Source organism: Lissotriton helveticus, chromosome 2_1 (assembly GCF_964261635.1).
Source record: "Lissotriton helveticus chromosome 2_1, aLisHel1.1, whole genome shotgun sequence".
NCBI classification, from domain to species: domain Eukaryota; kingdom Metazoa; phylum Chordata; class Amphibia; order Caudata; family Salamandridae; genus Lissotriton; species Lissotriton helveticus.
The window spans coordinates 582603568-582629590 of record NC_136059.1 but is presented as its reverse complement, the minus strand read 5'-3'; the positions used below and the strand labels follow the sequence as shown (position 1 = coordinate 582629590).

Genomic DNA, 26023 nt, shown 5'->3' with positions numbered 1-26023 from the left:
CCCTCACCCCCTCCCCCTCCCTCTCTCTCCCTCCTCCTCTCCCCCTCTCCCTCTCCCCCTCTCCCCCTCTCTCTCTCCCTCCCCCTCTCTCCCTCCCCCTCTCTCTCTCTCCCTCCCCCTCTCCCTCTCCTCTCTATCCCCCTCTCTCTCTCCTCTCTATCCCCCTCTCTATCCCCCTCTTTCTCTCCTCTCTCTATCCCCCTCTTTCTCTCCTCTCTCTATCCCCCTCTTTCTCCTCTCTCTATCCCCCTCTTTCTCTCTCCTCTCTCTATCCCACTCTTTCTCTCTCCTCTCTCTATCCCCCTCTTTCTCTCTCCTCTCTCTATCCCCCTCTTTCTCTCTCCTCTCTCTATCCCCCTCTTTCTCTCTCCTCTCTCTATCCCCCTCTTTCTATCCTCTCTCTATCCCCCCCAACCCCTCCAGGAAGTCCAAAAGGGATTAGTGGTGAATTAATATGGTGAACTATGAAGTAATTTCAATGGTGGGTATTAGTTATTTGGAGTGAGAAGGATAGCAGAGGAATAAAAGGGGAAGAAAGGTTTGCATTCATATAACACTTATTACCCCTGATGAGTGTTGAAGCGATTTTCGCGCGAGTAGCACGCTACTCCGGAACCATGAAGGATTAGTGGTGAATTAGTATAGTTGAATATGGAATTTGAGAAGTCAATATGTTAGTCTGGTAATTTTGATTGAAATAAGAGGTTTTTATTTTTTTATTTCAGCAGTAGGAGGAGGCTTTTGGGTGAGTAAAAAGGTGTTTTTGAGGGAAGGAATCGGAGGAAAGAGTTTAGAAAGGTTTGTTTTAAGGAGGGGAGAGTAGGAGAGAGTCTAGAAAGGGTTATTTTGGGGAACATAGTAGGGGTATGGGGTTTGGGATAAATGGGAGAGTGGGTGTAGAGGATATGATGATAGATGTATAGGGTGAGAGATAGGGTAGTACATTGGAAAGAGTAGCAGAAAGAAGTTTGAGATCAGAAAGTTGGGCCTGAAGGTATATTGAGATAAGTATAGGCTGAGAAATAGGGCAGTGCATTGGAAATGCTAAATTAGAAGAAAGTGTTAAATATATAGATCCATAAGTTTGTGGATGTTGTGGGTAATAAACAGCACGAACCAGGGATACCGCTCCGTCCTGCCGCAACAGATTACATTCTTGTAGTTTTCAACTAAACCTGTGGGACTTAAGATTTTAAATCAACATATTCTTGTTGGGTAGACTTCTTTGGCCAGTTTGAAATGAATGCACCCAACACATGGCAGATGTAAATTTACACGACTTAACAAGAGGTGGCCCAAAATAAATATGAATATAAATATATATATATATATATATTTTTTTGGATTGGCAGTCACTTATTGAATTATTACATCCATAGCTTATTTCTGGAAATGCATTGGGGGAGGGGGAGGGCGGGTTTACATAGCACAAACTTGGCCCGAAGGTATCAGATAGATCGCTTTACATGAGCACCAGTTGTGTTGCACAAACAATTTTGTTAGGCACTGGGAAATTAAGTGTTTTACCCAGAATCATAGGATGTAGAACATCCCTGCTGAGACTCGAACCCGTAGCCCCAGCTTCAAGGTCCCCCGCTCTAGCTGGTAGGTGACATCCTCTGTATTAATTGTAAAGAGCCCCCCCCCCCCCTGCTGAATACCATTAGAAAAGGCTTGAACTTATATAATGCAATATGAGAAAGTGGAGTCACCTCAAACTTTGAAGAGATTAGAATGGCTGTGGAGCCGTTGAGCTGCAACTTCTCCCTCATGCTTACAGACACTGCCAAGAAGTGGTCCACCATCTTCACAGCCAGGTACAGCGTCTCATGGTTGAGCTCAAAGTTCTACTGAAGCTCCACCTCCACATATGTATATATACACACACACGCTGGCTCACTCTACACTACAAATGAATTTACAAATATGCACAATCCGGTAGGTGGAAATATCTTTGACATCCTCACTTCATGTTACACCCATAGTGGTTTCTGAACCCTATAACCCTAGTACCCCTCCACCTATACTACATGCACTATCACAATATAAGGGGATGTTGCTATCAATAGGGCAGGTCTACTGGCTTTGTCACAGTGTCGCCACATCCATAAAATAAACTACTGAACTCAATGGGGACACTATCAATGTTCACTACATCTATTAACCCATGATATCTACTTTTACTCGAAGCTCTAGGATCCACCAATAGAGTTTTCTGCACTCTCAAGCCCAAGTGCAAAGGCAGAGACAAGGGAGAGCTTTGAAAGGAGCAAAAGCATCTTCCAGGTACAAAAACACTATCCCCGGTAGACAGAGTTTATATATTTACGCATGACTGAGGGGGTGGTGGGTACTCCATTTCTGTAGGCCCGAAGTTACTCTGAAGCAACCATTGGTGGGGAACCACAGAAAGTCAGTATGCAAATTTGAAGCCTTGCAAGAGCTTAGGGTGTGCTCCATGTCTACAGGCTTGAATGTTTGATTTGCCGCCTCGCATTGCCTTTCTTTTTTGTTCCATGGAGTCCTTGTTCCACACTTTTCATTTGTTCTTTAGGGTGCCTCAGTCCCACCCGGGACATTCATGACCTTTTGAGGGTTGTTTGGGACTGCAGGGGTGGTAGTGGTGCACAAGGCCCCTGTGGCCTCAGTGGACACTCTATATAACTTACCTCACCAGCACCGGGAGCTTGCATCACTCTCTTGTTCACTCCTCAGGTGGAAGCCAGCAATACTCATTTCGGCTCCCACCCACAGGTGGGAGCAACTTGGGTCTTTCCTGGTCAAGCGCAGGAGAAAGTGTGCTGGTGCGCCCTTCTACCCCACCCAAGGATATGGGGTGCATGCCTAACAGTTGCTGTCCTTTTCTGTTCCCAGGGCCAAACCCCTGCTCGGGGCGGGAGTCCCACGTGCACCCCATCCCCAGGGAAATGTCATTTCTGCAGAAATGTACAGCAGAGTGTTACATGCTCAATTTTCCCTCTCACCCTGGGGACCGAGCTTCTGATGCCATTTTGGGACCATATTAGTGCAGTTGCACTGGGAATCAGCCTTAGCCACCAGGGGCATGTTCTTCAGAGCTCCTTTACTCTTAAAGTGTGTGTATTGTTTGAGGACCATTGTTAGATGGGGTGTCTTTCACAGTCCCTCAGCCAACAAGCAGGGCACTCCCGGCCACAATCCCTAGGTCCCATGCTTTGGCTGACTTGCTGGGCACCTGTATCAGCAGAGTTAATGGTAACCTTTCTGATGGGGTCACAGAGCTGCACACCAATTCACAGAAGTCCCTATGGAGCCCTCCAGTGTACTCCCAGCAGATGCATTCCAAAAGCTATTCCACCTGGGACAGAAGGGGGCTTGCACCACTAGCATTGAGAGACTTAAAATCTTGGGGGTCAGCTGGAGGAGTCGGAGTCCCTCAGTCCATCTGTCCATCCTTGCAGTGACACCAGGTGCCTTCTGGCTGGGCATTCGTTCAGTGGGAAACCTAAGAAATTTAGTTCAGATTTCACCTGTAATTTCCAATACAGTTTAAGAAGCGCAGAACTTCAGTAACCACTATAGATCTACCCTGTCCATGCCTATTCACATAAGGACTAGCCCAGGTCAGTACCGAGCCCTGAATGGCCCCTTCTGCGTCAGGTTACCTGTGCACAGATACCAGGTACCCAAGATGGTATTCTCACACAAGCAGCCCATGCAAGTGCACACTCACTTGTTCACGTGACTACACAGACAGAGAAAAGTTGGAGGAAGGCGGACTTATGCCTTGATCCCATCAAATTGATGCAGAGGTCTGTTATGGCAAAAAAAACTTGATCAGGATAATACTATACTTTACATCCAATAATTGGACCTTTTGGAGCCGTTCACGTTCCAGAAGAAGACCTCTTACCTTAAACAAAAACTGTGGAGCACATACATCGGTGCATATGAAAGATTTCTGTGGGAGCCCTGTAAAAGTCAGAAAGAAGGACAAAACGCGTTAGCTACCCTTTGGAGAAAAAAAGAATAAATAATTGGTTGAAAAATTTCCTTCGTAGCTGTCTGCTATTATACTTTATTTGTGCAATTTTATATAGCGCGAACTTTACCCGAAGGTGTCAGAGCGCTTTACATAAGATCCAGTTGAAAACATACGGACTTAGGATTACATGCGTTACAAAAAAGGTACCAACAGGAAAAATTGCAAATGTACAAGAGATAAAGTCACACAAGGAGGAGATACAAATGGATATACTCTAGGCATATACTAGTTATATCTCTATCTACATAGGGAGGGGATACACATGGATATACTCTAAGAGTCACATAGGAATGGTAGAGAGCATAGCGGACTACTGCATATTCTAGTGATTAGAGTTATCTCTATACATAGGGAAGGAATACACATGGATATACTCTAAAAGTCACATATACTTGTCCTGTGTCTCGGACTATACAAGCTAGTGTTTGCTGATCAAATTTTTGTATATTGCTGATGTGAATTTTATTCACAGTTAAACTATGAGGTCTTGTTTATTTTGATCTTTGCACCACAAGAAAATGATTTCCCGGGCTTTAAATAGGTGTAGTAACATATCCAAGACCTTCTGTAAATTGTTTACACACTTGTTCACGTGTAAGCAGGCCAGAGCTTCTTACCCAAGCTGTTCAGCAGCTGCCTTACCTTAAAAGAGGAACACTGATGATCAGCACTCTGTCTATGTACTGTGAATGTACCATGAGTAAAACTCAGGTAGTGAGTCTCCATACAGTAAAAGTCCAGAAACCCGGCAGTCACGAGCGAAAAATCTCGGGGGATTGCATGGGCGGAACCCACCGTGCAGCATATATTTGTTATATTGTGTTTCTGCAGTATCATTTGTTGATTATTTGTTGTCCTTACTGAATTTTATTGCTTTCCCAAAAAAACTGTAATATACTATATAATTAGTTTTTTTTGTACCACTGTTAACTATAAGATCATACATCTTTTGTTCTGCTGTAGAAATTGCTGCTTCATAAAGGCCTCCAAGAGCTTCCTAGCCCCTGTTCTCTGTATGTAAAGCCACTAAATAATGCAATAAAATAAGTGATGTTGACATTTAAAGTATGGTGCAGTAGTGAAGCAAAACTAATTATGTGGTGAGACATGTAACTTAGGGTGAGTAAATGAACAAATGGCTGTTGCTAAAATGGCATATTTTTTCAATGAAGGTGATTTTCTGGCTGAGAGTTGAAATGTAACATGAATTTGTGTTGGTCAGAAAATGAAAGTGTGTCTTTTCCTAATACAACAAATTTAAAAAAAAAGAAGTCTGTAAAGAGCTTTGGAGAGAGTCTGTATCATGTTTTATGTACTTTTTTTAACAGACATGTGAAGATCTACAGTACAACAAACTATAAAGTAGTACACAGCTTTGACTATGCAGCACCAGTCCTGAGTCTTGCGTTAGCAGTAAGTTCACTTAGCTTTTTACTCATTCAATTATTTATTAAATGATTTGCAGTGTTCCAGCGCTCCTAATGAAAAACTGTCTCACCAACGCTACCTATCACCACAATACTCACCATTAATCATGAATCACTACAAAGGCCCATAAACCAACGAGACAATTTTTGAGCAACAGAATCATGTTACCTAATTAATCAGAACTATTCACAAACTATTTACATATTTATATACAACTGCAGTTTATCTATTCTTACCATGGTTTTCAAACATATAACATTTTAATTAAGTCACTTAGGCAAATGGATCAACTGATGGTAACTAGACCATGAATAAACAAGACCAGCTTGTCTTTTCAAATCTAATTTTTATTGACTTTATTATTCAAAGAAAGAGCATTTTCGATTAAAAATATTTATTTTATTAGCAATTATGAAAGCAGCATTTAATAAGGAAATGACTTATTAGACTGACATTTTTAAAGCAAATCAGTAGCATGAATAAAAAGCAAAATAACAGTTTCCATTCCCTAATTCTATTTCCCTGTCTAAATCTCGCTCCACCTAAAAGAATAAACTTTAAAAGTCTGCTATCCTTACATGCGCCAAAGAGTCCAACAGCACGTCACACCATTCAGGAATCAGAAAGCGAGAAGCGCCCTCCTGCCCATGGGGTCAGGTTTTATACCTTTCTATCTAGCTAAACTTTTCTACATTTGTATACTTTCTTTGTAATCCGGGTTTCCTATTGGCTGTCTTATGTCAGTCCACGTTAGGTCATCACCGTTTCCAAACCAAGTCCAGGCTTTTTCTTAAGCCCTATTGTCCTTTGCTTTCGCGTCATTTTGCTTTTTTTTTTTTTTTGTTGCAGAGTTTTATATAGCGCGAACTAGACCAGAACCGAATCGGGTATCTGAGCGCTTTACATAGCACCAGTTACGTTACATGAGGACGGACACACATTCAATTTTTAGGCACAGGGAGATTAAGTGATTTGCCAGAATCACAGGAGGTTTTGGCGTCGTTACCGAGACTCGAACCCAGATTCCGAGGTCGAGCGCCTAGCTGTTAGGCCAACTCCTCTCCCCTTCCTCAAAGAGATACTTTTCTCTCGAGTTACAGTTCACAACTTCCTTGCCTTGACAATCATGCTGGTTTCCTGTCCTTGAGCCTTTTTATCCAAGAGCACGTTTTAGCACAACTTATTAAACTGCATTTTCTGTAAAAAATTTAAACGTGGCAAAAGTTTCCACTTCTGTGCAAGGCTCCTCTCTGGACAGATTTTCGTAACGCCATTTCTTTGCAGGCCTTAGGCCTCATTCGAAACTATTACTCAAACAAACACAAGACATCAATTAATTATAGAATTGAGACCCATTCTGTTACCCTCTCCCTTTGCTAATTAATAACCCGTTAATTTATGTTACCTAGCTGAGCACACAAAGCTGCATTTATATCTACCTTCTTCTTTTAGACTGCAAGGATTCTCCACAAGCTTTTGTCACAGAAAAGACATAACATAAGCACACATATAAGCACATGCCATTAAACAGCCGCATTTAATACTGACAAAGACAATAGACAAGGTTAGTTTATTATTTTCTTCGCATTTGCAACATAAAGCACATAAGTTAGTCCCACGTGTGTTTTCTTGAATGAATGCATTTTAAAACTAAGTTGATTAATAATTTCACTACATGCTTGTTAGTACAGTTACAGTTTTATGGAAGTTTAACTTTGCGAGTCTGAAAAAAGTTATTCAACACCTCGCTCCATCAACTCCCTCATCTGGTGATTTGAAAATCACCAAATAACACCCAAAATTTTTAGAAAATTTTCAACCCTTGAACATGTTTTGGACTTTCTTGTACTAGTATTTCTAAACTTTTGATTCAGCTGTTTGTCTGCAACTCTCATATTGAGATCTGCGACACTCTTCTAATTCTATTTCTTTTCTGAGTTTATAAATTCTTTTCTTTTCCCTTACATATTTCTTTCTCTTGTGTATCATGCAACTAATTTTTTAACAATAGTATCACTGTGATTATGACTATTAAAGGACAAAGTATTTTGCCTAAAATTGAACTACCAATCTCTTGAAACCAGTTTTTGATTGCTGCAAATCTTTTGCTCAAACTTTCTGAAAAATGTTCATCTTCTATAGGTTCTATCTCAGCATGTAATTCTGTTATATTCTTGATATACATCTCTATGTTCTGGCTCTTGTCTGGAATATATGTACAGCAATGCTGGACATGCAAAATTCCACAGACTCCTCCTTGTTTTGCAAGCAGAATGTCTAATGCCAGACGGTTCTGCATTACCATCGTTCTCATAGCAATAAGCTCTGTATTCACTAATTGAAATCCGCTAGCAGTATCTGTAGACAATCTATCCACAATTGTAGACATTTTTCTAATATTGTTTGCATTCAGGGTTATTCCTACCATAGGTATTAATGCACCAAATATGTCACCCAAAATTTCTGAAAAGCTTTCCCTTCTGAATCTACTCAGATGATTGCTAATTTCAAATGAACCCTTTACATTTCTATCTACATTAAAAATTTTGGAAAAACTAAACCAACATAGCAGGTCCCATACCAGTGGTCTGGGAGATTGAAATAAGCTTTGTTCCCACACACAAAATAAATTCCAGGAAAAATTGGATCTTTGCCTCCTTTAAATCCCCATCCCCCTAAGATCTGATAAGTATCTTCACATTGACTAGCACCTACAAAGTAATTATCAAGTAACGTGTTATCTCTCCTTATACAAAGTTTTCCGCTTACAGGTTTATCTATATTAATTGCAACATTCTCAGTTCTACCATTGAGCTTTTCATCCTCAATCTGCCAACATTTAGATTTGGTTTGTTTAAGCATCTCATTTCGCTTGTAGATTGCCCTTCTCTCTTCAACCATATTCAAAAATGATTTTTCTTCCGTTCTAAACTTACATGTTAGATTATTTCTAAAAGCATACTCAAACGTAAGTTCATTAGTTACTATGAAAAATTCCCTCATCTGTTTAGCATGTTTCAGTTTATTCAGGCTGTTATCAACTTTTAAATTTGAAAAAAATCCCATCAAAATTAGAGTAGTAATATTCTAAACTACCTGTTTGATAAAACAAACTAGCTATTACACTACAGGCAATGCCATAAGTAAGAGGAAGCATGTTATAGGTCACACCCTCAGAGACAGAAGTAGGTAATTTCACACAAATGTAGCAATCTTTCACATCCATCACCTTAACATATTCAGATAAAAGTCTTGAAAAGGTATTACTAGAAAAATCTCCAACAGATCTATCTTGGTGGATCTCTGGTTTATGCTCAATGATTTATTAGTCTTGCCTACTATATCATGGTTATCTTGTTTGACCACAACTTTACTAGTCATGTTAGTTTTATACATTTCTTTATCAATTCCAAAAGGAAAAATGACAGCTAAAATCAACCAAACCAAAATTATTAAAATTACACATATAGAAGACATTTTGCAACATCTTCTTAAAATAGAACATCTCGAATTGCTATTAGTAGAAGGCATCTTTACTTTGAAACAAGAGCCTTTCAAAAAAAAATCAAAAATTTAAAAATCACTAAATATACACCCCCCTCTTTTTACTATCTTTTAACAGCTTTTCTTCGACCTTACGTCTTACGACCTTACGTCTTACATCAATGTGTTTTTCCAGCTAACACAATTTTTTCGACCTTGTGTCACCTAACACAATTTCTTCAATCTTGTGTCAGAACAAAATCAATCATTATCACTTGTATCATCTAAATCTTCTTGACTACTACTATTCGCTTCCACTACTGGTGGGATAATTATGTAGGTCCACTCAGGTGACTTATACTTTTGATTAGGCTTTATTATTCTCTTTGCTCTACTGCTAATCACTTCTATTTTCTTTCCTGCTTGATTTTTCTTATCTGAGTCTCCTCCCTTCTGACTTGAGACCTCATTAACTTGCTCTTTTGATCTGTTCACTAATTTGAATTTTAGGCACTCATTTTCATCTGGCCAATTATCTCCTTTCCTTGATAATTTCTTCCTTGGTTAATTTAGATTACACTCTACTCTCCAAGCTCTTTTTCTTGATCTTTTCACTTTGGATTCATCATCACTTTCATCTGATTCGCTTTCTGTGATATCAGCTCTAGATTCAGGTACTTCTTTACTCGGCAGCTTCACTCTGTTAGGAACATCATCCTTATAGCTGGTACTTGGTAATTTGTCTTCTTCTTCTTCTTCAATTACTCCCAATCCACCAGTTTCAGAATTTTCGTTCCTTCTTCCAGAGCTTCCAATCTGCTTTTCAATACTCTCCTGATCTTGAATCACTTCTTGTTTAGACTCCTTTTCTGCTTCTTGATCTAGCAGATCTTCATCATTTTCAGAGTCTTGTATCACAACCTCTTCAATTTCTTCATTCAATGCCTCATTCGCATTTGAATTTTCCAGATGTCGACTTCCCTGTCGATCTTCAGGATCTGGATTTCTTTCAGGTTCTTCTTCAGAATCTGAATCAGCTGTTGTATCACCTTCGTCAGGATTTTCAGGTGGTGGCACACGAATGGTGTGACTAGCATGAACCCATCTCTTCAATCCTCTACACTTAACTGCATTTGTTGTGACAAGTATCACCTGTCTTGCCTTCTGCCACCTGGGTACTAGGCAATTTCTTCTTCGGTGTACTTTTGTTCTCACCCAGTCTCCTGGTAACAGATCATGAGCTTGTTCTTTCTCTTTTGATATCACTTCAGTTCCCACCTGATGAAACACAGAAGTTACCACATAAGATAAGTTCTTGCAGTATTCCAATATGACGCTATCATTAATGCTCAATAGTTTATCAACTGGAACAAATGCTTGTCTCATGACTCTGCCCATGAGAATTTGCAAAATCGTATTTTTCTGCTGCAAGTAGTGTTGTGGCTTGCCAGTTCAGTCTAAGATGTTGGAGCTTTGTTTTTTAATCTAAACTTTTCAATCTCAGTGTAGGACACCAGGACAACCCAGTATTCCATGTGGGAGCTGGGTGTAAGTACTGAAAATCATTTGGAAACATTCACAAAGTTTTAAGCCACGCAAAATTAATATTTTGAAGCAACTGTGATGTATGTGTTAAATGCTGGAAGACATGTATATAAAAAAAAAAGTATTCCTACTTTATAATTTTATATTTCCTTGGCTCCATCCTTCTCAATTAAAAAATGATGGTAGAGTTATATGGTGGAAAGGGAGAGTGTAGACGGCACATTGATGCTGAGTGAGCGTATATTAAGAGAGCAACAGTAAATACATCTGATCCAAATTTTCTTCTTACGCCTGTGGGACTTAATAATATTGAAATGTTGCCTCTTTTGTCACGAATTGGACGGGCTCATCCTCAGGACAAGGAGGGGCAGATGTACTTGGAAAGGGCTGTCGTTTTAGAAAAGTGCATAGACAAACAATAATGATTACATAATTGGAGCTTAGGCAAACTCAGTCAAAATATAAATACCTTGCGAGAATAAGACATGTACAAAACGCAAGATAGTTAACAAAATTTATACTTGCAAAGGCCACCTTGTTCTGAAATAGCAAATATGAGTGTCAAGTATGAAATTGAGGTAACTATATCATAGGAACTTGTACAGGAAGACTAATGTTGTGCAACATATTCAATAACAAATCCTTATGGATTAAAACACAAATACTGTTACAATAAAATTAGAGAAAAACAGAAAAATGCTTACATGTATTGTATTTTCTCTGGTTATACAGACCCTATACACACACTAATGATTTCTTTGCTGAATCAGATGCTGTTTGACAAAGGCTAATTGCATGAGGCTATCCCAAATGTCCTTACTAGAAGGCTATAAAAGAGCTTATTTGTCCCCAATAAAGAGCCTTTCTGCTCCCCAAGTTCGTGACACCAGAATAGTCTTTCAATCCCCTGAGTAACTCATTAAAGATAATTAACCGAAAAAATTATAATTGCTATTGATCCAGCGCTCCTAATGAAAAACTGTCTCACCAACACTACCTATCACCACAATACTCACCATTAATCATGAATCTCTAAAAAGGCCCATAAACCAACGAGACAATTTTTGAGCAACTGAATCATGTGACCTAATTAATCGGAACTATTCACAAAACTATTTACATATTTATATACAACTGCAGATTATCATTTCTTACCATGGTTTTAAACATTTATCATTTAATTAAGTCACTAAGGTAAATGGATCAACTGATGGTAACTAGACCATGAATAAACAAGACCAGCTTGTCGTTTCAAAATCTAATTTTTATTTACTTTATTATTCAAAGAAAGAGCATTTTCGATTAAGAATCTTTATTTTATTAGCAAAATGAAAGCAGCATTTTATTAAGGAAAAGACTTATTAGACTTTTCAAAGGCAAATCAGTTCGCATGAATTAAAAGCAAATAACAGTTTCCATTCCCTAAATTCTAATTTCCCTGTCTAAAACTCGCTCCACCTAAAAAGAATAGTCTTTAAAAGTCTGCTGTCCTTATGTGCGCCAAAGAGTCCAACAGCACGTCACGCCCTTCAGGAATCGGAAAGCGAGAAGCGCCCTCCTGCCCATGGGGCCAGGTTTTATACCTTTCTAACTAGCTAATCTACTCAAAATGTACACTTTTCTTTGCCATCCAGAATTTTCATTGGCTGTCTTTTGTCAGTCCATAATGTGTCATCACCGTTTTTCAAACCTAGATCGAGCTTTTCTTAAGCTCTATTGTCCTTTGCTTTCGTGTCATTTTGCTTCCTCGAAAATGAAACATTTCACTCGAGTTACAGTTCGTGACTTCCTTGGCTTGGCAATCTTGCCGCTTCCTGTCCTTGAATCTTTCTCTCCAAGAGCACGTTTAGCACAACTTATTTAACTGCATTTTCTGACAAAACTGTCGATGTGGTAAAAGTTTCCACTTCTGTGCAAGGCTCCTTTCTGGACAGGATTCTAAACGCCATCTTTTACAGGCCTTAAGCCTCTCTCGGAAACTATTATTCAAACAAACACAAAACATTAGTTAGAGTATAGAGACCCATTCTGTTACCCACCCCCTTTGCTAATTATTAACCCGTTAATTTATGTTACCTAGCTGTACACACAAAGCTGCATTTTATATCTACCTTCTTTTAGGCCGCAGGATCCTTCAGGAGCTAATGCCACAGAAAAGACATAACATAAGCACACAAATAAGCACATGCCATTAGTTAAACAGCCGCATTTAATGTTGACAAAGCCAATAGACAAGGTTAGTTTATTATTTTCCACGCACTTGCAATTGCAACATAGAGCACATAAGTTAGCCCCTCGTGTTTCTGCGTAAATGTATTTTAAAACGAAGTTGATTAATACTTTTCATCTCATGCTTGTTAATACGGTTACAGTTTTATGGTAGTTTAACTTTGCGAGTTTGAACGAAATTTCATTCAGCGGCTCGCTCCATCACTATCAAAAGGAATGCAAATATCGGGGACGTTCTGGTGCACACACATCACAAGTAAACCTGCATCCAACTCCGTACTCTTGACATGGTGTCTGTCCCCTGTAATTGGCTATTACAATGGTGGTAACTGTTAGGTTTGTGAATCAGTTGTTCATAAAGCAATTGTTTTAGTCATACATCAGAAGAACTGCTGAAAAGGTTGGAAATACCCCATGTGGATGCTTGGAAAGAATAAGCTCACTGCCTGCCATCAATCACTGCTGAGTTACTGCTATAAAAAAACACCACCTGGGAATTGGAATGCTAATGGACTTGGAGGAGTCAAGGAGGGGTGGCCTGCTTGCTGTCTTCCTTGGTTGGGAGACAACTGAGAAACATAAACCTCAGACAGTAACAGTCACTCAGACCTCTTTATATTGCACTGATTCATTTTTTTTGGCCCACTGTGCCTCTGCAGACAAACCTTATTCAAATAGGAACAATCCAGCCCTTGTCACGCCATTCCCCTTTAAAATAACAGAAAACAAGCAACACCAGAATGAGTTTGGCCTTGTTAGGCCTCATTCAGTGAGTCTGGAGTGTCACAGGGGTAAATAATAATGCACTGGAATGTGGCCTGAGTAAATATCAGTGTCTGAGATTAATTGAAGCATTCTACCTATCACTTTTTCAAAGTTTGTTAGGACTGATGCCTTGTATCCTGCTCTTCCTTATATCCGAGCACTAGAGGTGATTTCGCAGCACGGCCTCTGACCTCTAACCTCTGGTCAGGGACCTGCTCTCTTCCCCAGCAGCTCCGCTGTTGTGCCACTGAGAGGTGGCTGGTAGGGGTTCGAGCCTTGCCTCTGCTGTTCCTCTGTTCTCCTTGTTTTTAAAGTGCTCGTTCTCCCGTTTTCCGCCACTGCTCCCCCGCAGCCCCTCCCAGCTGAGCTTCCCTCCCCCCTTCACTATTTAATGGAGGCCGCTGCAAGGGTGAGCAAGCACGACCTCTGGTCAGAGACTTGCTCTCTCCACCAGCAGCTCCGCTGTTGTGCAGCTGAGAGGTGGCTGGTAGAGGTTTGAGCCTTGCCTCTGCTGTTCCTCTGTTGCGCATCTGCATCGTTATGCCAGTTTTTAGGTCTCGCATGTGCTGCATAGGAGAGGACCTCATGTAATCGATCTGATTTTCTCTCCAAAAACGTGCACGCATTGCATTGCTTTCTATTGCAATGCGTGCATGTTTGGCGATTTTCTTGCGGGAGCCATCGGCACCATATGCTCTCGCTCGCTCCTGCGAGGGTAACGCTGGGGAGTCAGCAGGGCGCACAGGGCCATCTGTCTGGTGTCCGGTTTCCTTGCCACCTGCTCCTTTAATTAATTTCCTGAATGGCTCGTGCATTCCAATGCCGCTTATCAGTGCCCGACCGCGCTGGTTTTCTTTCATTTCTTCGTCTTCCAGTTCGGGGCGGCGCAGGCGCAAACTTGGACCTCATTCGGAAGAACACCTGCAGAGAGGTGAGCCCTGGAGTTAGACAGCGGCTCTGCCCCGCCCCAAATCCACTTCCACAGAAACCGTCAGGATGCGGACTGCTGTTGCAAGCACTACAGCAGGAAAGCGGCAGCGAAGTTGCCTTCGGAAGTGACTGCTGGCTGTAGCAGAAAACAAAGACAAGCCGCAGAGGATTCGAGTCAGGCAGGGCTAACTGGGATTCAACTGTTGCTTAGTCCCAGACTGAAACCCGTTAACGTGAAAAGTTCAGGGCTCGTTAATGGTAGGGGGGACAGTCGGGGCCGGGCAGTTCTATATATGATATAATTAGGGTCTTACCTCGAACTTGCCGTCCAAGTCTACGTCGCGGATCCGGTCGTGCTGTGCAGGGGGCTCTTCCTGGGGGTGATGAAAGTGCTGTCCGGACGGGTCTCCTCTGCCATCTCCCTCAGTCAGGGATGTGATCCTGGCTCAGCCACCGAGTGGCAGCAGAGCTCAGCTCTGTGATGCTGCAGCTGCCCCTTACCCTCCCTCGGGGCTGGGGGGGCTCCCTGTGGGCTAGCAGCTTCCAACACAGATCTGCAGCCTCCTCCTCCTCCCTCCTTCAGCGTCCCCTCCCCTGTCGACAGGCTGCGCAGCTCCTGTGCTCTGATGTCCCCTTCTCTTGGACTCCACAGGGCGCAGTCTTCTGTGCCATTTGCTGGGTGGGCCGCTAGCTACCTTTGCCGTCATTTCAAGGGGCTCTGGTAGGGGGTGTTGCTGGCATTGACCTCTTGTGCAACCCTGCCTTTACATCCGGGACACCTGTCTCCGGAACTGTACCCCTTTTTTCTGACCAGGCACCTGCTTTTATGATGGCACTTCCAACTTCTCTTTTTTGGTTCAAGCCCAGTACCTATTAGAAGGCTGCTCTACCGTTTCTCTCACCACTGGGCACCACTTTTCAATGTCTACGTCCTTTCTTTCTCCACGAGACATTTCTTTTTAAACCGCCACCTTTTGGTTCTCTTCGAGGCACCTATTTTTAAATCGCTCTACCTCTTCTTTCTATACGAGCCACCTTTTTAAATCTCTCTATTTTTTCTCCCTCCTTCAGCCAACTCTTTTTAAATTGCTCTCCCTTTCTTTCTCTCCTCATGGCACCTCTTTTTATTTTAAAACGTTACGCCTTTTATTGCTCCTCTAGCCTCCTCTTTCTAAATCAATCTGCTCGTTTCCTTTTCTTGTGGTACCTCCCTCGCTCCCTCGCTCTCTCGCTCTCTCTCTCTCTCTCTCTCTCCTCTTATGTCCCATCCCTCTCCTCTTCTTATGTCACATCCCTCTCCTCTTGTTCTGTCACATCCCTCTCTTGTTATGTCCCAGGTGTGCTACTTGCACCGTGCTGCTACCGGCTCTCTTTCAATCCACACCTCCTGTTCAATGCTGTACCCTTTCACTAGGGGCAGACCACCCCTCAAGTTTAATGCTGCTCTGGTCTCCTTTACTACAGGGCACCTGGGCTGTTGTTTAGTGACGTGCCTATGTGTTGCTTCAGGGTCACCTCCTCTTGTGCGGGCCCTTCTTTAATAGTGGCAGATGCACCTTTGTGGGCGCCTCTTGTTGAATTTTAAACGCTTCTTTCTCGTTTCTTACTCGGGTTCTCTTGATCAGACCTACTTTCCTCGTGCATGAAGCCCGTTTAAAGGGGAGGCCCCCTTGCTGCTCAGATAGCTCGGGCTCTATGCTTGCCCTCTTCCCTCGGTGCAGCCCCCGCCCCTTTCAGTGACGTACCTTTATTCCTGCGCAGACATCTCTTTTAACATCTATCTTATTCTCGGTGCAAGCACCCATTCAGAATCCGACTACCACTTTTTGAAGGAGAAAACATCCTATTTCTGCATAGACACCTCCTGTTTTATTGTATGGATTATAATTATTTTTATATTGTGCTATCTACGTCTGACAAGTCGTTGAAGCACTTAAGGCCAGGCCGCACGCGGCTCGGAAACCCAAGCGGTTAGTCCAAATTGATGGTTATTTATTGTGAATGGGGTGCATTTACAAACCAGCATTTGCAATGCAATAGGTCTTGCATTTGCAAGAGTTTAAGCTATTGTCATTGTAAATGACAATGCCATTTATTTATGTTTTATTTATGTTTCAAAACCCAAAACATAATTAAAAGGCATTGTCATTTACAATGCCAATAGCTCAAACTCTCAAATGCGGAAGCTATTGCATTGCAAATGCTTGTTGCCCTTGTGACTGGCTATCTTTTGTAAGTAGTTCTAATTGTATTTACTGTACTGTTTTCTGTGCCTGTGCCTTTGTTTTTTATGTGCCCATTCTCCTGCCGCCCTTTCCCCGCAGCTGCTCTCCTGCGGCCCCTCCTCCTTGCCGTCACCACTCCCGCCTGCCATCTGAGCTTCCCTCCTCCCATTACTATTTAATGGCGGCCGTTGTGCGGTTGCGACATTGGCGCACCAAAGGCAAGACCATCTGCACCCCTCCGCAACCAGTGCCAGGGACCCTGGATCTCTGAGCATCCACTGCTACGACTCAGCTGCCCTCCTCGCACTCAACCCCGGAAGAGACAATAACTGCAAGCTGTCCACGCTGAACACCACCCACTTCCAGTTCTCCTGCCATCACACTCCCACGGACACCACCCAAACGTTGGATGCCAACACCACCAAAGCCCTGAAATGCATCCTCCTCAACGTGCGCTCCCTGCACAAACACGCCGTAAAGATCTAGAACCTCCTCAACACCCTCTCTCCTTTTTCACAGAAACCTGGACCAAAGCTGCCTCAGCCCCGACATCACCAGCGCCATCCCTCACACATACAAGATCCAGAGGAAGGACTGCCCCAACCGCCCAGGAGGAGGACTCCCCATCACACACAAGAGCTCCCTCCAACTCACCACCTCAGCTACAAACGACGCCCCGTCCACCACTGAGCACCTCTACTTCCAGATACCTACCAGCCCCAGATCCACACTATGCGGCACGCTCGCCTACAGGCCCCCTCGACCACGAACTGTATTCGCCACTACCATCGCCAACCTCGTCACACCCCACGCCATCGCCTCCAACAACTACATACTCATCGTAGACCTCAACTTCCACCTCGACAACATCAACGACCCCAACTCCTCCACCCAACTGGACAACCTCGCAAACCTCGGACTGAAACAGCTCGTCACCACCCCCACCCACAAGGCAGGACACACCCTCGACCCCATCTTTGCAGGTGGTAACAACATCCACTTCAGCCACACCACGCAACCCCTCTGGACAGACCACCCCTGCGTACATTTCCACACCAACAAACACACCGCCCCCAAACCTGCACCCCGCCCACAGCGAAGGAACTGGAGCAATGTCACTGATGAGCACCTCAACTCCACCCTCAACCGTGATGCCCCCTCCACTTCGACCAACACCAACCTCACTGCCAAAGAACTACACAGATGGATCTCCAATTGCTCAGAGGAACTAGCCCCCCTCCGCAGCAGTCTTCACCCCAGGAAGGTCACCTGGTTCACCGTCGATCTCCAGGATTCCAGACGCACCTGCAGACGTCTAGAGAAGATTTGTCGAAACAGCAAAACGCCGTAAGACCACCCCACATACAAGAATGCCATGACATAATACCACCATCTCATCCGATCAAGAAGACGAAACTTCATCCAGAACAAGGTCTCCGCCAACGCCGGACTCGAAAGAACTCTTAAGCATCATCCAAGAATTCACCAAACCCCCAAGCGAGGCCACGGATATCACCCCTTCCCAGGAACTCTGCAACAAGTTCAACTCTTACTTCCATCTGAAAATCAAGTCCCTCTACGACAATTTCAACAAACGAACCCCGGACTCTGAAACCACCTCCCCCACCCCCCGCTCCAGCAACATGTCCGCCTAGACCCAGACCACCACCGCAGACACTGATTCAACCATTAAAGGCATCCACTGAGTAGCACCCACTGACCTCTGCCCTCCGCACATCTTCCACAGAGCCGCCATCACACCTGAACTACGACGCACCATCAACACCACCTACCGAAACCGGCACCTTCCCCGATGACTGGAAACATGCTGAAGTTACGCCCCTGCTCAAGAAGCCCTCAGCAGACCCTTCGAACCTCAAGAACTACCGACCCATCTCCTTCCTTCTCTTCGCGGCCAAAGTCACTAAAAAGACCGTCAACGTCCAACTTACAAAATTCATTGAAGAGAACTCCATCCTCGACCCCTCCCAATCCCTATTCTGCAGCAACCATAGTACCGAGACCGCCCTACTCTCCGCCACAGATGACAAACGCACCCTTCTCGTCCAAGGCTACTCTGCGACCCTGATCCTACTCAACCTCTCCGTAGCCTTCGACACCGTCTCTCACTGCACAATCGCTGCCAGACTCTACGACGCCGGCATACGCGGAACCGCCCTCGAATAGCTCTGCTCCTTCCTGTGGTGCCCAAAGAATCAGACTGCCACACTTCCTCTCCAAACCCACGGAAATCAACTGCGATCCAGTAGTGGGAAATGGTAAACCCAAAGGGGCCATAGAAACTATCTGCCCAGAAGACGCCCTTACTCCACAAAAAAAATAGATGTCGAAATAAATCCAATAGAGGGAAACACCTCTTCGACACCACCAACGAACTACATGTCCCCCTCAAGTGAAGGAGTCATACGCATAATCAAGAAAGGCAGAAACGACGGTGCGCCAGGCCCCAACGGCATCCCCCAAGCAGTCTTTAAACATGATATCTCGTTTTGGGGTAATTACCTCTCTAATCTTTACCAAGAAATAGAGAATATAAATACAATACCAGAAAATTGGAAAGGTTCGATTCTGACTCCAATATTTAAAGGAGGTGACAGAGCAAACCCAGCTCACTACAGGTTGATAGCCCTGCTGGACATAGAGGCGAAATACTACGCGACCCGGGTGCTAGAAGATCTTAAGGCATGGTCTGACAATCTTAACCTCATCCCGGATAACCAGACGGGTTTCAGGCAAGGCCTAGGCAAGGCCTAGGGACGACGACAATCATCTTAGCTCTATCACTAATTACGAACAAGTGCAAGCAGAGGAAATTACATCTTTACCTCTGCTTCGTAGACCTAAAGCAGCCTTTGATAGTGTCAATCGTCACCTACTGTGGAAAAAGCTGCGAGCCTGGGACATCCCTGACAGGGTACTAAAAGGCATATTGCTATTTTATTCAAATACCTGGCTAAGGATCAAGATAGGTGAAGGGTCCAGGCTATCGAGGAAACTGGCGACCACTAGAGGCTTAAAACAAGGGTGCGTCCTGGCCCCACACCTTTTCAATCTGTTTCCATCAGACCTCTCTCAAAGGCTGGACAGTATTAACTCCCATCCACCAAAGCTTGGTGAATTGAGGCTCTCGCATCTTTCATATGCGGACGACGTGGTGTTAATGAGCCAAACAAAGATCGGTCCACAAAGATACCTTAATGAAATGTCATCTTATATCTCAGAAAATAAACTTGAAATAAACACTTGTAAAACTAAAACTATGGTGATTGGTGGCAAAAAGCAAAGAAAACAGACAATTTGGCTTAATGGAACTCAGCTAGAGGAAGTAAAAAAATACAAATACCTAGGCCTCTACAATGACAACTCTAAAAAAACCTCACTGAGCAAAAAAAGTATATGTCTCAAAGAACAAGTGCCCTAACATTTGCCTTCAGTTTACTGGCTAAAAAGCTGAATGGTCCCTCCTATAAACCCTTGCTCACTGTAATGAAGGCAAAAATTCTGCCAACTCTAGCATACGCCAGCGCTGCCTTCCACGGTGAGGATGGAGAGCTCATAAATAAATTAATAGCTTCCACCTACAAAAAAGTATTCCACATACAAAGGTCAGCCTCTCTAGCCCAGGTCCGCCTTGAATTTGGTCTAATAAATGAAGAAATAGGAAGAATGTACGCGACTGTGAAAACCTGGTATCGCCTGAAACTAAATGCAGCCACATCAAAAATCAACGAAGCCCTTTGGTGTGAATTAAATGAGGATAAATCTTCTCCTTTTAATCAATATCTCTGCAAATCCCTCTCCACCACATGCACAATGAAATTATGGAACAAAAATTTGCCGTACCTATCTTTTAAGCAAGCTGTAAATAAGGCGTCAAAAATCCACTCCTCTCTATTGGATAAAAATACTTTTAGAGCAAGGTCGCACGCCTGGATGGTGTTAAACCATTATAAGTCCCTTGCACCGGCGGCATACCTGAGCAAAACATTTTCAATTAATGTAACAATGCAACTTATGACACTACGTTTTGGAACTTTACCATCATTGGCTGACCAGCCCGCCTGGTTGCGTACAGGCCCCAAATCATGCCGGCTGTGCAACTTCTACAAAGAAGATTTTATCCACGTAATCTGCACATGCAAGAAACTACAGGAGGAGCGAGCGATCTTCTTAAAAAAATGCTTCAATGAGAGGGGTATTAGATCTTGCAGAGCTGCAATAATGGCTTGCCTAAACCCCTCCGATCCCCCATTGAATGGCAGACTGATTAAATTTCTCAAAGCGTTTACAAAGCTGTGCTAAAAGGTTCGGAAGCATGGCTAAATGAGGGCTAACTCACGGCACAGACTTTTTTTTTTGTTGTTACTACTTACAATGGACATTTTAGACACCCTATGTAGAGACGAAGTGACTATATTTAAATTCTTGTCTTTTTTAACCTCTTGTATAATACTGTTTTTTTATCTGCTTTTTGGTTCTTGTTTCAAAATTGTTATGGTTTTAATTAACTAAACAATAAACATTACTTTACTTCAACTGCGGTGTATCCTAATGATCATCGCTCAGTCCCACTCATCTACATGGCCCCCCTTGCCGCCATCGTCCGACAGCACAGACTCAACATAGTCTCCTACGCCGAAGACACCCAGCTCGTCCTCTCCCTCACTGAAGACCCCGTCACCACCAAACTCCGCTTTCAGGAAGGTATGAAGAATGTTGCATCCTGGATGTGAAGAAGCTGCCTGAAGCTCAACTCGGAGAAGACCGAGGTCCTCATTCTCGGACACTCACCCACCGCCTGGGACAGCACCTGTTGGTCCACCGCCCTCGGCAGCCTGCCAACCCCCACCGACCATGCCCAGAACCTCATCATTGTACTAGACTCCTCCCTTTCCATGACCCGACAGGTCAACGCCGTTGGCTCCACCTGCTTCAACACCCTCCGCATCCTTCGCAAGACCTTCAAATGGATCCCCCACGAATCAAGAAAAACAGTCACCCATGCACTCATAACCAGCAGACTAGACTACGGAAATGCTCTGTACGCCGGAATCAACCAGTTCCTACTCCGCAAACTGCAGACAATACAGAACACCGCGGCCATCTGCATTGGCCTGGTCATTCCCAGGTCTGTACTCCACTGTAATGTCCATTCCCTGTAGGGAGATAGACCACCTAACCGTTTGGAGTGTTCACCTTTCATTTCGCTCAGCCATCTTCGAGGCATGTGGTCAATTTGCACAAGGAAGTGAGTACCAAACAGGTATGGTCTCAGCTTCTTCAGGGACCAAACCACAACAAATGCTTCCCTTGCACTGGCACTCCAACGCTGTCCTCTGGGGAGCAACCTCCTGCTAATGAAAGCAACAGGCTGGTAATGGCCATCATCAGTGGTATGGGATAAGGCCGCTCCTATCCCACGTTCAGAGGCATCAGTTTGCACTATGGACTGCTTAGAATAATCTAGAGCTTTTTGAATTAGCACCTTGTTTAGTTTAGAGTGTCAATAGCCTTTTGGCACATCACTGTCCAGCTTATCTTTCTTGGTAGGTTCTTGGAGATCAACTCTATGAGGGGTGCCACCATGGTACCATACAACTTTATAAACCTCCTGGAGTACCCAGTCAAGTCAAGGAATGCCCTTGATTCTGGGTTGCTGGAGCTACCCAGTCCATAACTGTTTGGATCTTGCGCTGTAAGGGTTGCATAAGGCAGTATTTTAGAGGCCCCGGACATCATGAACTCAGATTAACCTGACCCAGGAAGGAGGAGGACAAAGAAGAGTCGAAGAAGGCAAGAATGACATGAAGACTAGCTGTGGATTTGGCGGCAAATCCTGCCTGCTTCTATTTCGACTTTTGCAAAGAACCGACTCATCCTGTAGCTGTGCATCCTCCAAATGCCTCGGAGTGCTGCCAGCACTTCGCCAACCCATCAGTATCTCCCTTGAAGTGGCGGAGACACTTGCCTGCAACCACCGACCGCAACGTTCGGTTCACCGTTATGTTGACTGTAGGAAAAAGCGCCTTTTTGACAGTCATCCCCACTTTTTCCCTGGTAAATTATGCAATTTTGATAGAAGTACACTGGGTTCCTGCTATCCCGGTCCCCATTGCCAATTTTCTTTCCCGAAAACTGTATAATTGTTCCCCCAATTTGCAATTTCTTTAGCACCCCTGTAGTTCCCTAGTAAATTGTACCCCCTGTAATGTAATGTAATGTAAAAATTACTTGTAAAGCGCGGCATTCACCGGACGGTTTCTTGGCGCTGGTCACTTTGTTTGGTGGGAGGCAGAGGGCGGGGAGAGGAGGGTTTATGTGTAGATGCTGCGGAAAAGGTGAGTTTTTAGGAGAGACCTGAAGTGAAGGTAGGAGGGAGAGAGTCGCAGTTCCAGCGGGAGGGAGTTCCAGAGTGAAGGTGCCAAAAAGGAAAATCTGAGGCCTCCGTGTTTTTTGCGTCTGAAACGGGGAGTCTGTAGGAGCGCAAGATGAGAAGAACGGAGGGGTCTAGAGGGAGCATAAGGATGCAGGAGAGAGGAGATAAAGGAGGGGCCAATGCCGGCCAATGATTTATGAGTCAGGCAGCCCAGTTTGAACTTGCAGCGCTCTGATACTGGAAGCCAGTGGAGGGCTTTAAGGAGGGGGCGGACGTGGTGGCGTTTTGGTTGGTGATAGATCAGGCGAGCTGCCTGATTTTGTATCAGCTGTAATTTGTTAATTTGGTATTGTGGGATGCCAGCGTACAGGGCGTTGGCATAGTCGATCCGGGAGATGACTAATGCCAGCAGTGCTAGGGTGAGGGCTTCAGTGGTCAGAAAATGAGCTATTTTCCGGATCTTCCTGAGCTGGAAAAAACAGGGAGACGCAGTAGCACTGACCTGGTGCTTCATTGAAAGGTCTTGGGAGATGTGAACCCCCAGGCTTTTCACTTTTTCAGCAGGGAGGGGGGAGGGACCGAGGGAAGGGGGCCAGAAAGTGGAATTCCAGGGATTGGATGGGCCTCCGACAAGAACGAGCTCCGTCTTGTCGGGATTAAGCTTGAGATGATGAGCGCCCATCCAATTGCTGATGTGGCAAAGGGTAGACTGGACATCATGGGCCGCTTCATCCGAGGAGTCGAGATTGAAGACGAGCTGGATGTCGTCTGCATAATTAAATGCAGTGACATTCCTACCGCGGAGGGAGCGGATCAAGGGGGTGAGGTACAAGTTAAAAAGAAGGGGTGATAGGGACGAACCTTGTGGAACGCCACAAGTGATCCTCGTCCTGTCTGCCGTAAACTGGGAAAGACGGACTGATTGGTGGCGGTCCGCCAGGAAGGAGCGAACCCAGTTAAGGGCCGTTCCACTAATGCCCGCCTCTTTTGACACGGTCGACTAAGATGGTATGGTCGACCGTGTCTAAGGCCGCCGACAGATCCAAGAGCACCAGGGCTTGACTGGTGTTAGAATCGGCGCCTCTACGAAGTTCCTCCATGACAGAGAGGATGACCGTTTCTGTCGAATGGGCAGGTCTAAACCCGGCTTGCTGTGAGTCTAGAAAGTTGGAATCCTCAATGAAGGAGCTGAGGACGCTAGTCACATGAGTCTCGAGTACCTTACTAAGGTAAGGAAGAAGGGAAATGGGACGAAAGTTGCCCAATACCGAAGGGTCAGCAGTGGATTTTTTTAGTATGGGGACCACTTCGGCATTTTTGAACTGACTGGGGACCATACCAAGCAGAAGAGAGTTGTTCAGGAGGGCTAGTGGAGGGGCAGGACAGGCCCAGAAAGCGGCCCGGAGAATCGCCGGGGGGCAGCAGTCTGTGGGGGACCCAGATGAGACTTTGTTTAGAAGGGAGTACCTAGTACCTAGGGCATTGTTGCTAAACAGAGCACCTAAGGGTTGCAGAATGCATTGTGCTTGTGCCACCCTAAGGGTCTGCTCACCCCACTCATGCAAACTGCCATTGCAGGTTGCGTGACATGGTGCAGATAAAAGTAGAGACATGACATGGCACACCTCCTGTGTGACATTCCTGCAGACACTTTATGTATTATATGTAAGTCACCCCTGAAGCGGGCCTTATATCCCTAAGGCAGAGTGCATTATATTACATGTGAGGCCATATCTGCACAAGCAGATATGCTCCTGTAATGTCCAAGTGAATTCTTGGACATTGCCGGTGAACAAGGAAGCCATCTTAAGTATTTGTACTGGTCTGGCGCTCTCTCTCTCTCTCTCTCTGTCTCTCTCTCTGTCTCTCTCTCTGTCTCTCTCTGTCTCTCTGTCTCTCTGTCTCTCTGTCTCTGTCTCTAGTTTTTTTTTTTTTATAACTCTTTCCACCCAATGCCTTTTCTGCAGGTTTTTTTTGTTGCTTTCTGCAGGCACACTTCCCCCACTTAAAAAAAAAAAACTTTAGTTTACCTACCGCCACACTCACGGCCTCGGGCACTCTATTCCGTCCTTCCTAGTTTTTCTCTGCCAGCTCTCCTAACTCCTGCCACTTCAACTTCCCCCGCCCCTCCCATTTTTCCAACAATCAGACAATTGAAAACGGCAGCTGGGAGGAGGCGCCAACCTTGCTTTCGCCCACGGCGCTTTCCGTGCAAATGCTAGTTCTGACTGCAGGTACACACACTTGTCTGTTACACAGTGTGAACGCATAGATTGTGCATCGGCAGCTGTACCGCTGCTGTAAAAGAGCGCACGATCACACACTGCGTCTGCACCTCTCTACCGTGCATCCTCTGTAGACAGTCCAGTCCCAGCGCAGGTAACAGTCGTTACCACAACTGTTTGTAGCTTTGTGACACGCTGTGCCCGAGCACCTGCTCTTTACGCAGATTAGCCACCGTGTTTTCTGGCTGAGCAGTTTGTTCCGTTTTGCGTTTGTTCGTGCCGTCTGTGTTTGTGTTGTACTTCGTCAGAGATCATGAGATTATTTAAGTAAAGAGAAGTGAGAAGTCATCCTGCAGTGTCCATCCCGCACTGTCTTTAACCTCCATTCTGAATATTATCGTTCTTTTCCCCTTCAAGTTACTGCGGGTTGGGCTACTTTTAATCGTAAAGCCTAGTTTGCTTTCAAGTTGTTACATTTATTTAAGATATTGCTTTATTGTCCATCTTGGGGTTTTGGGTGGAATCAAAGTAGGTTCGGACAACCTTATTAGAATAATAACAAATGCGGTGTTCAGTTTGTCCTTATTACATAGAAATCCATTAATCACTGTGAAGGTCTCTCACTGCCCATGTTGTCCAGTAAAGCGGAGGGATATCTACTGAGGTCTAAGCTTTAGAGAGGATTTCTGACCTGCAGCTCTCCGCTGCCTACAGTGGTTCAGAGGCGGCAACCCCTTGGCACACGCTGCTCGACTGTCTGCCAAACACAGGG

At 44.3% G+C, this 26023-nt stretch overlaps 1 protein-coding gene across 1 annotated transcript in view; it reads left to right on the top strand.

The window, feature by feature from the left end:
• UTP15 (UTP15 small subunit processome component) overlaps positions 1–26023 on the top strand; it is a 234365-nt gene that overhangs the window by 91497 nt on the left and 116845 nt on the right. Inside the window, exon 8 of the mRNA XM_078675269.1 lies at positions 5353–5437. Coding sequence (XP_078531395.1) covers positions 5353–5437 — 85 coding nt within the window. The remainder of the gene's footprint in view (positions 1–5352; positions 5438–26023) is intronic.